General features: G+C 40.0%; 1 protein-coding gene across 1 annotated transcript in view; it reads left to right on the forward strand.

Annotated features, from left to right (window-relative positions):
* The window catches only part of KCNH8 (potassium voltage-gated channel subfamily H member 8), a gene marked incomplete at both ends in the record, with an annotated part of 371,995 nt that overhangs the window by 146,974 nt on the left and 208,328 nt on the right, over positions 1-16,693 (forward strand). Inside the window, one exon of the mRNA XM_080813771.1 lies at positions 15,296-15,427. Within this exon, the coding sequence (XP_080669897.1) occupies positions 15,296-15,427 (132 nt within the window). The remainder of the gene's footprint in view (positions 1-15,295; positions 15,428-16,693) is intronic.

The following is a 16,693-nucleotide window of genomic DNA, read 5'->3' on the forward strand; positions in this document are numbered from 1 at the left end:
TCTCCAGAGGGGCACCTGGGTGGCTTAGTGGATTAAGGTTCAGGTCATGGGTCCTGGGATGGAGCCCTGCATCAGGCTCTCTGCTCAGGAGGAAGCCTGCTTCCCCCTTTCTCTATGTCTACTTGTGATCTCTCTCTCTGTCAAATAAATAAATAAAATCTTAAAAAAAAAAAAAAAAAAAAAGATCTCCAGAGTAGAAGTTTCTCACATATTTGAGCTTCTAGTTGCTTTGGCCTGAGTCTGTAGACTCTTTGACCCATATCCATTTGACTCTTTTCTCTTCTGATTTGCATGTATTTTGCTTTTAGAATGCCTCTCACAAAGTTCATACTCAATGTCATAATCCCCACGTTGCTTCTGTTAATGGAATTGCAAGACATGCCTTGTTAGAGATCCCTCTAAGGTCATTAAGCTTATTTTTAGGTGAAGGATAATTAAGTATATTTTCATTATCAAAAGAGAAAGGAAATGACTACCCTCCATTTAGGAAAATAGGATCATCTGGACAATCTTCTTTGAGAATGCACTGCTATGACATTCACAGTCTAGGTTCTACTTGGTTCTTGCACTAACAAATAGTGCTTCTTTTTTTTTTTTTTAAGACTTTATTTATTTATTTGAAGACAGAGATCACAAGTAGGCAGAGAGGCAAGCAGAGAGAGAGGGGAAGCAGGCTCCCTGCTGAGCAGAGAGCCCGATGCAAGCTCAATCCCAAGACCCTGAGATCATGACCTGATCTGAAGGCAGAGGCTTTAACCCACCGAGCCACCCAGGTGCCTCTAATAGATAGTGCTTCTTAAACAGTCTGGTAGTATTGAGTCTGGTCATAACACCCAAGGAATGAAGGATTAACTCCTAGAACATGGGAGTTTGTAGGCTTCTTTGGCAGGATGCCAGTTTTATAAAGGACATTTTATTGGAAAATGGCCATGCTTGTTTGCTTATGTGTTGTTTATTACTGTTCTGTCACTACAATAGCAGAGCTGAATAGCTGAGACAGGATGTCTGAACTGCAGAGCCAAAAATATTGACTACCCGGCCCTCTACAGAAGTTTGCTGACCTCTGAAGATGAATGTCCCAGATCCATTAGGGAATATCCAGTTGGGGCCCACATGATTTAGAAGCATTCTAAATTGTCATGTTTTAATTACTGTACGGGATCAAAATGTACTTTTGTTGTTGTTGGAGAAAAGATGCCTATAATCTTATGGAAGCGAGTGAGAAAATGTTATGCGTGATTCAGATTTCACAAAAGAGTGTTTTGGGACAGACTTGCCAGTGCATGAAGGGCACAGCAGTGCTCACTTGGGCAGTGGGGTTTGGCCTCAAGTTCTGGTGAGGGATCAGCTCTGTTTTAGGGGAGGAGCAGTAAATTGGGGAAGCGTCTAACTGTTTCGCTTCAATATGCCTGCCAAGTTGTGACTCAGGGCAATCTGGCGCTGTGTTCATGAGTCTTTGCTAAGAGTCGAGTTTGCACAATGGAAGAAATGTTCAGTATGTTTGTTGTCTGCATGTTCTTGGAAAGTGCTAAAATGACACCTAAAACTGCAACCATGTATTTATACACTGGAGAATTGTCATGAGATCCTTAACGCTTCTTTTCAATTTCTTTTCCTTGTTTCCAAATTCTCATCTCAAAATATCTGCTTTCTCCCATAGAACATATTTCCCATCATTTTGATCTCACTTGCTCAACCTTTTAAACACATACTCTATTCCCAAATCTGCTTAAGAAAAAAACATACTGGCCTGGGGCACCTGGTGGCTCGGCCAGTTAAGTGACTCTTGATTTCGGCTCAGGTCATGATCTCAGGGGTCGTGAGATGGAGCCCTGCACTGGACCCCACGCTCAGCTCAGACAGGAGCCTGCTTCACTCTCTCTTTCTCTCCCTCTCCCTCTGCCCCTACCCCTGCCTGTGCATGTGTATGTGTGCGCACAAGTGCGGCCAAACTTTCTCTCTCAAATAAATAAAATAAATCTTTTAAAAACCCCACAAAACTTGAGGTGCCTGGGTGGCTCAGTCAGTTAAGCATCTGCCTTTGGCTCAAGTCGTGATCCCAGAGCCCTGGGATGGAGCCCTGCATCGGGCTCCCTGCTTAGCAGGGAGCCTGCTTCTCCCTCTCCCAACCCCCCTGCTCATGCTCTCTCTCTGTCAAATAAATAAATACAATCTTTTTAAAAAACCCCAAACCCCCGAACTTGATCACGCTGAATTTGTTATGTGTCCTGGATTATTTTATCAATAATATATGTAAGTATAATTTTTCCTTTTCAGATATCAAAATCAGATTATTCACTCATGTGATCATTATTAATCCTTTGAAGATTTCTTTTAATCCTTGGAGAAATGCACTGTGTTTTGCACAAAGCCCATGAAACTGAAAGTCCTATGACTTGAGGTCTAGTCCCACCTCTAACGACAATTAACATTAACCATTCTGAATGGTTTACTCAACCACTCTGAATTCAGTATTTTCATCTTTCCAGTAAAGACTTTCATTCCGTCATCTCAAAGATCTTTCTAACCCCAGCAACCTGAGCTGACTTTATGTTGCAGTTTAATACTAGCTTAGATGTTCAAGTAAATGCTGAATAATTCTCCATTTTCCAAAGTTTCCTTAATTAAAAATAAAATCACAAGATGTTTCATATGTACACAGAGATTTTTATAACCAGTATTCACCTAGCTTTATATCTATAGTATCGCCTAGCTTTAACAAATATTAATATTGAACCATAGTTGTGCCTGATTTTTAAAAAAGATTTTATTTATTTGAGAGAGAGAGAGAGTGAATGGGGACAAGTGGAGGGAGGGGCAAAGGGAGAGGGAGAAGCAGACCTCCTGCTGAGCAGGGAGCCCAATGGGGCTCCATTCAGGACCCTGGGATCGTGAATTGAGCCAAAGGTAAATGCTTAACCAACTGAGCCACCCAGGCACCTCCCTGATTGTTTTTTAATAGATAAAGAATGAAAGCATTACATGTACAGGTAAGGTCCTTATTTTGTAAAGGTAGTGAAAAAGTGTAAAATACTTTGGCACATATTGGCCTCTTCAGAGTCCTTAACCATGAGAAGCAATGGTATATCCAGTATGCAGATGTGGTGCAGACAGGTGTAAAAATTATATCTGAGCCAACTCAGTAAGTAAATGCAGAATCCAGGACTCAACCACATGCAAGGTCATCTAAGGTCTGTATTCTTTCCATTACATCTTGACTCTCTTTTTCTAAGTATATCATTCTGTAATTAGGGTTCCTCATCAGCAACACAAATGGATTCTGGTTATCTGAAGCAAAAAATAGTAGTTTATTAAAAACATATGTTGTAACTTATAGAACCAAAGAAAATAATGAGCAACCAGCTCTTGAAAAAGACAGGAAGCAGTAGTTTTTTGTAAGGTCTAGGTAGTAGGAATAATCAGAAAGATTTTTCTGGCCTTCATTGTTAAATGAATCTGCTTGCTCCATTTTTGATCTTGGGTCCCTCTGTTCAAGATCAAAATTGCTGGAAAAGAAAGACTGATTGGCCCAGCATGGACTATTTGCCCGTCCTTCCAGGGAGGGCGTCAGAGCACTACGTGTGATGATTCTACCAGAGCTGCCTGGGGAGGGTTGTTTTGGTTTCTGGTGGAATATGAAGCTTCAGTGACAAGAGGAAGGGCATGGATGCAGTTCTGCCAAAAATGTGACATAATCTGCTCTGCTAATTGTGGCAACCATGAGAACGTGCCTCTTGTATCTGATTACGGGAGAGTAATTGGCTAACGGCCCAGCTCTTGTGCTCTGAAACCGTTTCACTGTGTTGGTACAGAGGCCAGGCTTTCTATGGGCAGCTTCCAGCCCATGATTGAGTGAAGGAGACGTGCTAAACAGTGTGTTCCTGGCGGTACGGAACTGCCCTGTTCATCGTTTTGGCTGGGTGACCCCATGATGACCTTGGTGAACTTTCATTACAACTGCACTGCAGTCTAAGACACTGTTGTCCGGGTTTTCTTCCTTCCCTCTCTCCTTTGCTTTACCTGAGACCTGCATTATGGTGGTCTCATCATTGACTTCTAAGAGGACCTACAACAGCACACATAAAGTCATTAATATTCAAAAACAATATTAAGTAGCACATCCATGAATGATTCCCTGAGACTATCATTCCCCCTTTCCCACATTCTTTAATCCCCCTTTTGTTGTCATTGTTGTTGTTGTTCTTACAGCATTTAAAACCTTCTAATAAACTATATGATTATTTATAGTTTATTGTTTTTCTCTCCAAAGTAGAATGTACGGTCTCTTGGGGCAGAGGACAGAGATCTATCCTATTTTGTTTACTGATATATCCAAACACATCGAACAGTTCCCAACCATAGAGGGCACTCAATAAATATTTGTTGAATGAATGACGAACTTAATTTCCAATCGCTTGCAACATAATCTCCAAATATTTTCTTTTGGGTCCTCAACGAAGTAATCCTAGAATCCCAGACCCCCTTGTCCGTGCTGGCTTCTTGTGGGTATTATGATTAATGGCACCAACAATTATTCCCATTGCCCTGAAAAGACCATAGATTCCTCCAACGACAGCCTTGTGCAATTAGAGTTAACCTGATCCTCGAATTCTGATTTAAGGAAAGTTCTTTTTCACTGACCAACAGTAAGTTTGAAGAAATCTTAAATTGCTTTTCTTAAAGTCAAGTATCAAGGGTACAAATTTGCTTCAGCGTCTTCTTCTCAGAAGGAAGTGACTTACAAATAGCAATCATAAGGCCAAGCCCATTGAATCAGACATTTTTCTGCTTCCTTAGAGTTGTCCATCACATTTGGCCTCTTTCCCCCAGAGGATTGTTGAAATAGAGAGCCATAGCTCAGAGTTGACTGGGGTCAGTGCTCTTTGTATTTTCCAGTCTTAGAAGAGATGAATCCAGGGGTTATCACTGTGTGTCCTACCTAGAGCTGCCATGGTTCAGAGATGACCATTTCTGAAGGTTCCTAAGAAAGCAAGAAACAAAAACATATTGGGAGGATGTGTCAGACAAATGCTTTGTGAATGAGGTCAGAATATGGTGCTACATACGTTAAAGACTTAGGTTACTGCCCTTAAAAACTTATATGAGTAATCAGGAAGCTTTTATGAGTACATTCTCTTTATCTCAACATGGGGACTGAAAGCAGCACCAGTGGTGGTTTTCACATCCCAGTGTCTTATGGGATACTGAAGCAACTTTAAGAGCCATGTGTATCTTAATGAGGGATGTATTCCAATCTGACACTAAAGTAGCTGAATCTTGTTTCAAAGAGAGGTTCTGGGGGCCTGGCTGGCTTGGTAGGTGGTAAATGTGATTGTAAAGATCTCCAGGTTGTAGATTTGAGTCCCATGATGGGTGAAGAGATTACTGAAAAAAATAAAATCTAAAAAGAGAGAGAGAGAAAGAGAGAGAGAGTTTATACTCTTATTCTTGATTGAGAGAAATTTGTTGATTATCCTAAGGCTTTATTTCATTTTTTTCTATTACACTATGATATTTAATAAAGTATATGTATATTTACGTCCTATAGCATGGGGAGAAAAATTAAATGATAATGAAACTCAATTCCTAAAACATTGTTTATAGAACAAGATCATTCCCAGAATATTGTAGTAAAGCAAAATTAGAAAATCAAACTCAGACTTGTGTTTAAATTCTGCTCTGTGGCACTGAACAGCTGTGTGACTCTGAAGAAAATACTGCATATCTCAATTTCCCCATTTGTAAAATGTGGTTCAGTTTGGTAAAATATTGGTCAGGTTGATCAATGAGAAGTTTAGGTGTAAGACATGTAAAGCATGTGGCATGGTGTCTAGCACATAATGGAAACTTCAGTGACAGCTATCACTGGGTTCTGGCTGTGTGCATTATATTGTTTACATCTTCAGGACCCCCTTATCTCTATTTCTCATTGGACTGTACCCAGTTGTCCTGGCTCCTCCTCTAAACCTGTCCCAGCTGGATTTGTGTTTAACCATATTTGGAAAACCCTTTCACTTTTAGGTGATAATTATCTCTCTTTACCAGCAGAAGAGGTTCGGTTTTCTTGAAGCAAATAATAGCTCTACTGGTCAATAACATAATCAATGATTTGTTGAACAAGGATGGTGCAACTATTGACAAAAGCACATCTTGGGGAAATTTCTTTGGATCTCAAGTTCCCAGCCTCCTCTTTTCCCTGATGATTAGGGATTTCTTAAAAAAGGGCTATACATGCTCCTGGAAGAGGAATAAGGTTTTTATTTAAGGAGAAAAGGAACTTGGAACAAAATGGAAAAATGAAAAAAACAAACAAACAAACTTGATACTTTCAAATTAGTTAAACATCACTTGATTTGATATCTATCTTTCCTTCCTTCTTTCCTCTCTCTCTCTCTCTGTCTTTGGAATATCTATTAAAACTTAAATCATTGGAATATGTAAAAAGTGATCTCCCCAGAAATACGACTTCATCACTCTTATTGCCCTTCTTGAACTTCTTGTCATTTCTTACCTCAAATCTCTAGAGTTGCTAGAATCCCACTATGTATTCTTTTATGCTTATTCTAGAAAAATTGAAAATAAGGATCCTGAAAGGACACAAGAAGAAACTATAATTCCACAAGCCAACACTATTAATATTTTGTGTGCATTCTGCCAGTCTTTTTTTTCCTACACAGAAACAAATTTAAAACACATTGTTTTTATAAGCTCCTCCTTTTTCATTAAGTATTGATATGAAAAGTATCTTTAGCCACTGCCCAGCTCAGGGGGATCTCCAGTGCATCTGTTCATCTCTTACCAACTCCACTCTACTTCTGCTGTTACACAGGTCTTGGGGTCCTAGTGCCCTTTACTTTGGGTCCCTAAGACCCTGGGACATGTAGAGGAAGGGTGTTTACTCAAAGAAAATGCAATGGGGACAGAGCAGAGACCTGAGACATACAGAGGCTGCACTGTGGATGGATGGCCCTGGGAGGGGTTCCTGAAGATAAGGTACAGCCTTTACCTGCTATTTCACCAAAGAATCTTTGTTTTCATCCCTTAGTATAGTACAAAGGCTGAGAAGAGCTGGGGAGACTGCTATTAAGGCTTGTCCACCACACAGTTGTAGGTACTCCACGGGACTTCCCCCTCCTTTTTAATATGACCCTTCCTTTAGGTCACTTCTTCATACTACCCATCCCATTCCTGAGTTTTGTTTTGTTTTGTTTTGGTTTGTTTTTTTTGATCCCTTGAAAATAGACCTCCCATATTGGTAAAGAATATGGAATGTTATGTTAATACTTTAAACAAGCAGTGAAAAACAATTGGGTGTTTTTACTCAATATCCTATATTTTCGCAGCTTATTGGAAGCAGCATGGGAGGAAACCTAACGTCAGGAAGAACACTTTTGAAGAGTGGGTGAGATGTGAGTAAGGCCGGGAGAAGGCAGTAGTAGCAAATGTGGTAAAGAGGAAGGGTAGCTAAGGGCTCGATGATAGACTCAGTTGGTACTCCCATTACTGCTGTCTCCTCCTGCTACAGATACGAGTGTCCCACCATCCATTACCATCAGGGGCAGCCTTTGTGTACTCATCTACAGTCCCTTTCCCACCCCTGCCTCATTATCTACCTCCCGGACTAATTTCTAAAAACTACCAAACTTGTCACTACATCATGGATAATTAGCACCGAGACAATGGTTGCTGGGAACCAGACTCATCAGATTTAGTGTGAAGTATGAAGAGCACCTGAAAGTGTTTAGGTCACATAGTGTTGATGCTGTTAACACTTAGGGTATTACATTGCTGTAGTAATAATTTCAAAGACTATATGTCACACATATTTATCATTAAAAAATCCAATCAAAGTCCTGCTTGATAGAAGAAATGTGAGGATATGCAGTGTCTGTATCCCCCTTTCTGCTACTGAGTTACACTGGGAAATGCAATTTGAATCTCATCAGGACAGCAGAGTCACTAAAGAGAAAGGAAGAGCTCACAATTCAATTTACTTTTATATCTGACCTCCTCATATTACGTTATTAAACCTTGAACTCATACTGGAAACCTTACCGTTCGTTTTTGCTTATTGCCAAATTTAACCTTTTGTGGGTGAGTAGGAAGCATCTAAGTCTTCTTACAATACAAATAGCAAGTCAAATTCTCCAACACTCTTGTTTCCCAATGAAGAAGAAGGAAGTACCGAAGTGGAGACATGGGACATTCCACTGGATTTGAGTGCTGTGTAATTATTTATACAATCCCCAAAATACATTTTACCATGTAGGGTATAAATCTTGTTTCCTCCCCACGAATAGTATTTATCCATGGAAGTCAAAGGTGTTATTAACTTAAATCCTGGCAGAGCCTCATCTGTTTTAGCACTCACCAGCCCACATGGTAATTACTGCTGCTATACACAGAAGGACTTAAAATTGACACAGGATTTCTGCCCTTTAACCTGTTTTAAGAATCCTTCACCTCTGGATTTGAGGCTAAGGGATGTGTTGCCTCCCTCCTTAGCCTTCCAAGAGATTTATCGCAACCAGATTTGAATTACCGTTGACCGGAAGGTGTTGCGTGATCATTACTACGCCTTTCGGGTAGAGAGGAAGAGGCCAGCCTTGGGGAGTAGCTTTGAATGATTATAGTCATGCAAGGATGGAGATGTCGTCAGAGAGTCAGGGCAGAGGCCCTAGTAGAGAAATTCAGGAAAGCAGGGAAAGGATGGATAAGTGATCACATTGTGAAGGGTCTTGCCTACCTGCATGGTAAGTTTTGTCATCTATCCTCTTTTTTTGGAAGAAGCAAGTGGCGTATGCTTTGCTTTCTAATTTTAGAGGTAGCCAAAGGTATATCTGTAAGGCTGTTGTTGTGGATAAATCTGAAGGAGAAGCTGAAGGAAGAAAGGAAGAAGGGAAAGAGGGAGGAAAGAAAGAAGCCAGTACCTCCTTTCGACTGTTTCGCTCATATTGGCATACCTCCTTTTATTGTGCTTTGCTTTATGGGGCTTCACAGATAATTGTGCTTTTTACAAATCGAAGGTTTGTAGCAACCCTATATAGAGCAACTCTATTGTGCCACTTTTCTAACATTTGCTCACTTTGTGCCTGTTCACTTTGGCCATTCTCCCAATATTTCAGACTTTTTCACTATTATTATATTTGTTTTGGTGACCATGATTGGTGACCTTTCATATTACTATTTTAATTGTTTTGGAGTACCACCAATGTCGCCCGTATAAGGTGGCAAACTTAAATCAATAAATGTGTGTGTTCCAACTCCTCCACTACCTGGCCATTACCTGTCTCTCGCTCATTCCTTGGGCCCTTCTATTTCCTGAGACACAACGATATTGTAATTAGGTCAATTAACAACCCTACAGTGGTCTCTAAGTATTCACATGAAAGGAAGAGTTGAAGGTCTCTCACTTTAAATCAAAAAGCTAGAAATCGTTAAGTTCAGTGAGGAAGGATGTTGAAAGTCAAAATAGGCCAAAAACTAACCCTCTTGTGCCAAACAGCTAAGTTGTGAATGCAAGGAAGTTCTGGAAGAAAATTAAAAGTGCTACTGCAGTGAACATGTGAGTGCTAAGAAAGCGAAACAGCCTCATTGCTGATAGGGGGTCTGAGTGATCTGGATAGAAGTTCAAACCAACCAAACATTCCCTTAAGCCAACGCCTAATCCAGGGGAAGGTCCTAACTTTCTTCAATTCTGTGAAGGCTGGGAGAAGTGAGGAAGCTGCAGAAGAAAACTTTGCAGCCAGCAGAGGTGGGTTCATGAGGTTTAAGAGAAGCAGCCGTCTCCATAACATCACAGTGCAAGGGGAAGCAGCCAGTGCTGATGTAGAAGCTGCAGCAGGAGATCCAGAAGATCCAGCTAAGATAACTAGTGAAGGCAGCTGCGCTAAGTAACGGATTTTCATGTAGATAACACAGCCTCCTATTGGAAGAAGATGCCATCTAGGATTTTCATAGCTGGAGAGGAGACGTTAATGGCTGGCTTCAGAGCTTCAAAGGACAGGCTGACTCTCTTTTTAGGGGTTAGTGCAGCTGGTGTCTTTAAGTTGAAGCTAATACTCGTTGACCATTCCAAGAAAAATCCCAGGGCCCTTAAGAATCATGCTAGATCTACTCCACCTGCTCTATACCATGCAACAACAAAGTCTGGATGATAGCACTTCTGTTTATAATATGGTTTACTGAATATTTTAATTTTAAACTCACCATTGAGACTTACAGAAAAAAGTTTCCTTTCAAAATATTACTGCTCATTAATAATGCAGCTGGTCATCCAAGAGCTCTGATAGAGGTGTACAATAAGATTAAAGTTTTCATGCCTGCTAACATTACATCCGTTCTGCAGCCCATGGATCAAAGAGTAATTTTTTTTTAAGATTTATTTATTTAGGGGTGCCTGGGTGGCTCAGTGGGTTAAAGCCTCTGCCTTCAGCTCAGGTCATGATCTCAGGGTCCTGGGATCGAGCCCCACATCGGGCTCTCTGCTCAGCGGGGAGCATGCTTCCCTTCCTCTCTCTGCCTGCCTCTCTGCCTACTTGTGATCTCTGTCTGTCAAATAAATAAATAAAATCTAAAAAAAAAAAAAAAAGATTTATTTATTTATTTATTTGACAGAGATCACAAGTAGGCAGAGAGGCAGGCAGAGAGAGGGGGTGGGGTGGGGAGCAGACTCCCTGCTGAGCAGAGAGCCCAATGCGGGGCTCGATCCTAGGACCCAGGGATCATGACCTGAGATGAAGGCAGAGGCTTTAACCCACTGAGCCACCCAGGTTCCCCTCAGAGTAATTTTGACTTTCAGGTCTTCTTATTTAAGAAACACACGTTGAGGTGCCTGGCTGCCTCAGTTGGTTAAGTCTTCAACTCTTGATTTCTGCTCAGGTCGTGATTGCAGGATCCTGAGATAGGGTCCTGTGTCAGGCTCTGCATTCAGCTAAAATAAGTAAATCTTTGGAAAAAAAAAAAGAAAGAAACAAATTTTGTAAGGTTGTAGCTGCCATAGATAGTGATTCCTCTGATGCATCTGGGAAAAGTACTTTGAAAACCTGGAAAGGATTCACCATTCTAGATGCCATTAAGAGGGAAGGTCAAAATATCAACGTTAACAGGAGTTTGGAAGAAGTTGATTCCAACCCTCATGGACGACTAGGAAGGGTTCAAGACTTCAGTGGAGAAAGTCACTGTGGATATGGTGGAAATAGCAAGAGAACTAGACTTAGAAGAGGAGCCTGAAGATGGGACTGACCTGCTGCAATCTCATGATAAAACTTTAATGGATAAAGAGTTGATTCTTGAGGATGAGCAAGGAAAGTGGTTCTTGAGATGAAAACTTCTCCTGGTGAAGATGCTTTGAAGATTGTTGAAATAACAACAAAGGATTTAGAGTATTACATAAACTTAGTTGATAAAACAGCAGGAGGGTTTGAGAGGATTGACACCAATTTTGAAAGACTCTACTATGGGGAAAATGCTATCAAACAGCACCGCATGCTACAGAGAAATCACTCAAGAAAGGAAGAGTCAATTGATGTGGCGAATCTCATTGTTGTCTTATATTAAGAAATTGCCACTGCCACCCCACCTTACAGCAACCAACCTCCTTTGATCACTCAGCAGCCATCAACATCAAGGCAAGACCTTCCACTAGCAAAAAAGATGACAAGTCATTGAGACCTCAGATGATGGTTAGCACTTTTTTTAGGGAAATAAAGTATTTTTAATTAAGGCATGTACATTGTCTTTTTAGACACAGTGCTACTACACACTTAACAGACTACTGTAGAGTGTAAACATAACTTTTATATGCACTGGAAACCAAAAATTGTCATTTAACCCAGGGCACTTGGGTGGCTCAATCGGTTGGGTGGCCAACTCTTGGTTTCTGCTCAGGTTTCCATCTCAGCATCCTGGGAACAAGCCCTGCCTCAGGCTCTGAGCTTGGATGGGGAGTCTGCTTCAGGAGCTCGTGCTCTCTCTCTCTCTCTCTCCTCCTCCCCTTACTGTTTCTCTTTCTCTCTAAAATAAATAAATAAATAAATCTTTACAATAAAGTTCTTTAGCTCACTTTATCGTGATATTTACTTCATTGGGGTGGCCTGGAAGCAAACCCACAGCATCTCTGAGGTGTGCCTCTATACAGTTTTTTGTCATATGTGCAATAGAAAGGCAGACGTCAGCCTAATGCATGCCAAATCGTTACAACTTTTGAATTTACAGGGACCCGTGTTAATGAGCTTTTACTGAATTTACAAAATGTCCAAGGTTACACCTCATTGTAACTTAAAAGACAAATCTCAAAGTGATCTTTCTACTTCCCTGGAACACGATGTGAAAGGAATGCTGTGTGATTTGAGATACTGTCTGGTGGGTGGCACTCTCTTGGCTCTCTCTCGCCTGACATGCTTTTGCCTCTCTCTCAAATACTTTGGTGCCCCTGTTCAAAGACTCTGTGGAGACAATAATGATGCTTGACTGAGTGCTCAGATAAAATGGATTTTCAGGAAAATTAATAGCCTCTGTTCTGATTTGGGTGATGTTTTTGCAAGATAATTGACAGAGAGATGCTTTAAAATGTGATCCAAAATATCAGATTCATAGTTTTCCATGTCCCCACTGTTACTATGTCTAGGGTCTGATTGATAGCTTGCACTGATGGGTCTTTTTGTTCCTACCATAGCACAGCATTACTGAAAACAGCTCCCACCTCAAAACAGTGGCTATAGAAAAAATTAGAATTAAGAGCCATTCTGGGATGATGGGTATAGCAGTGTTTGGCCAGGGATATGGCTCATTTATAAGGTTTCCCCATTAGTCATAGACAATAGAGTTGATTTATTACCTCATGGTTTTTGAGTTGCTCTTTCTACCAGTGGACTGATGGATATGAGAGTATTACAATTGAGGGAACCAAGTTAATTGGAGAAGAGAAGTTAATTGACTCCTCCATGGTCCTGGGCTAGTTATTGTGGGAGCTATGGTTAGATCCCGGAGCCTGGTGATGAGAGATTGAAATGGCATTGCTGTGGCACGGATATTTAATATGAATGAAAAGAAACCATAGATTTCAGTCAGGAGAACATGGAAGAATTCATGATGCTGAAGCTGTTAGGAAGATGCACAGATCGGGTACAGACTCCATGCGTACTACATATGTTTATTATATGTGTACTCAAACACACTTTTCAAAAAGCACAACAGCAACTAAAATAAAATGTGATTTTTATGTCAGATGACCCCTATATCAACTCCTTCATCGTGTGCTTAAGTAAGAAAAAAACTCTGATAGATTCCAAGGTTGGATGGGTACATCTGTTGTTTTGGAAATTGTGAGATCTAATACAGTATATATGAAACAACTTAAAATATAAAGAAATATCAAGGGCATTTCCTTTTTTTTAAAGATTTTATTTATTTATTTGACAGAGACAGCGAGAACAGGAACACAAGCAGGGGGAGCAGGAGAGGGAGAAGCAGGCTTCCCGCCTAGCAGGGAGCCTGATGCGTGGCTCCATCCCAGGACCCTGGGATCACTACCTGAGCCGAAGGCAGCCGCTTAATGACTGAGCCACCCAGGTGCCCATCAAGGGTATTTCTGGCTATTACTTTTGTCTTGTACCCAAATTTGAAATCATCACCCAAATAAGGTGGAAATTCACACTACCAAGGGTTTTTCCTTCCATCAAAAGAAAAATGAAGGAAAAAAATATGTAAATAGATTAATAGTTTTGAGGGGTGCCTGGGTGGCTCAGTGGGTTAAAGCATCTGCCTTCGTCTCAGGTCATGGTCTCAGGGTCCTGGGATCAAGCCCTGTATCGGGCTCTCTGCTCAGCAGGGAGTCTGCTTCCCTCTCTCTCTGCCCACCTCTCTGCCTCCTTGTGATCTCTGTCCGTCAAATTAAAAAAAAAAAAAAATTAAAAGTTTAACAGTTTTGTTTTTAAGCAATAACTTTTCTCCATTTCCTTTTTTTTTCCTTTTTTTTCTTTTTTGGCCCAGGAATGCTTTTTAGTAGGAAATCTAGTATAAGGATTTTAATATATTCATAAAATGCATATTTTAAGATATATAAATACATTTCAAAATACGAGCCTTAGGTTTCAATCTGAAGCTACTAATGGTATTTTCAGGGTTCTTTTGCTCAAGACATAGAATTGAACTTGATTATCCCTTTTGAAAATATGTTACTGAGGGACTCCTGGGTGGTATCTGCCTTCAGTGCAGGTCATGATCCTGAAGTCCTGGGATGGAGTCCCGCATTGGGCTCCTTGCTCAGGGAGGAGCCTGCTTCTCCCTCTGCCTGCCACTCCCCCCTGCTTGTGCTTTCTTTGTCTCTCTGACAAGCAAATAAATGAAATCTTTAAAAAATATGTTCTTAAAGTAAAACATGTATACGGAAAAAGAGACATGCATAAGTCTAGTGTTTGATGGGTGTTCAAAACTTGAACACTCCTGTGTAATTAACATAAAGGTCATAAAGCAAAACTTGACCAGGATCCCAGAACTCCCCAACCTGTGTCCCCTTTGAATCACAATCTCCCAAACTGCCAACTGGAGTTTTAACACTGTAGGTGAGTTTTGTCTATTTTGTACTTAATGTAAATGCATTCTCCTCATTTGTGACTGGCTACTTTTGCTCAATATTATGTTAGTGACATTCATCCATCTGATGCCAATTATTGTATAATGCTTATTCACAGTGCTGCCTAATGTTTATTGTGGGGATTTATCTTAATACTACTGTACAGTTTTTAAGGTATATATGTGCTAATTTGTGACCAGCCACTAATGTATGAGAGTTCAAGTGACTATGCATTTTCCCCCAAACTTGGTATTTTCCATCTTTTTTTACTTTAGCCATTCTGGTGGGCAATCATCGATTTTAAATTGACTAAATAAACCTCCAGCAAATTTGTGTGAAACAAAGGTCTTTATTTAGCAACTCGTGCATGCTGGGGGTGGGTAGGGGCAATGTTTCATAAAGTGGAATGCTTCAACATCAACAAGTTCAAAAAAGAAATACAGTTTAAATTACATAAGCAGAAATATCTCAGCACAGACAAGTGTTTTTGTTTAAAATACAGCCTTATTTTCAAAGAGAGCATTTCATTTGGGAATGGAGAGATATGCATATGAGCCAGACATTTATGGAATCTGAAAACTGACATTTTTAAGATTTTGGAGGGGAGGTGTGGGATAGAAGGAAACAGTAAGGACTTTATTAACTGCGCCACTAATGATTGAGATTTTCATAGAAAAACCATGAGGCAGTGGTTGATTTGTGTTTTTATTACCATTTCAGGGTCTCCATTTTGGTGCCTATTGGATATTGTTCCTATAAAGAATGAGAAAGGAGATGTGGTACTTTTTCTGGCTTCATTCAAAGATATAACAGATACAAAAGTGAAGATTACTCCAGAAGATAAAAAAGAAGGTTGGTACTGTTTTCAGAAAACATTGACAGATGGAGTAACATTTTGAAATTGTGTACTCAAAAACTCCGGGAGGAAAAAAAAAACTGTCGTTTTACTAACAGCAACTGATAAATATTCATAACCATTAGCAGTCAGTATTTGGTGCCTCTTCCAAAATCACAGAGACATTATATGATTTACATTCTCGTCTTGGTAATAAAGACTCATTTGACAGGAACCAGAAGTTCATATTCCTATGCAAATAGGACGAGGAAGGAAAATGGTTTACTAGAATATGAAGAGTCACACCACCTTGTTTTATTAGGGAAGAAAATGAGTCGATAGCAATAAGTGAACTTAAAATGATGCGATTGAAAGTATATTTCTCGGTTTCATCTAAAAGGCAGTAGCTCAAAACTTAGAAGTGAATTTCATGTGCAATATTCAGAATCAAGTTTAGTGGTTACTAGAGTGGACTGTTGCAAATGTGTATCTGTATCTTATTGTAAACAGCAGTATGATATTTTGTTGTAAGGCACAGAGAGGCTTTCTGATGATCTTTAAAGCATTCTAAGACTCTCTGTTGCTTTCCTTTTACTTTCATTTATACTTATGAAGAAATTCCTTGCAATTCATGCAAAGTGACAAAAATTGACACTGAAAACATGTTGATATTGTTTCATTTATTTAAACAGGAGTAGAATTAGATACTTTGGTGACCAGAGAAAAAACAATCATCATTGCAGGGATGTCCTATGTAGTAAATTCTTTATGAGAACAGGCTATTTGACATTTCAACGATCATGTCTTTGTAAGAATGAACTTTTTTACTCCAGCTCTCTTAAAACATGCATGGGAGTGTTTTAAATACATAATATCTCTTGAAATGACAACCTGAAGGGAGAACTATCCCGGTGTGGTGCCCTTACCCCCACTTTCATCATTTAAAATGTTTGCAAATGCACAACTATTTTCCTGTGTGTTTGCATGACTAAATAGTGAGGCATATTTTTTACGTGCATAGTGAAAGAACAGTCTTACAGTTAAAGTTACTTGGTTAATACCTGACCAGTGAGAGGAAAGGAAATGTGGGAGTCACTGTGGGCAGTTTTTGTCTTTAGTGGTTTTTGTTTGTTTGTTTTTGGTATTATAGGAATTCAGAAGGTAAGCATGAATCGTATTTGCTCACAGCACTTGTGATACCACATGTGTGAGTTTTCTCCATACCAAGAACCAGTTCTACAACTTTCTGGACACCAGCTGGGGGTCCTGTAATCTCATTCAGC

This window comes from Martes martes (assembly GCF_963455335.1).
Source record: "Martes martes genome assembly, chromosome: 1".
In the NCBI taxonomy this organism is placed as follows: Eukaryota; Metazoa; Chordata; class Mammalia; order Carnivora; family Mustelidae; genus Martes; species Martes martes.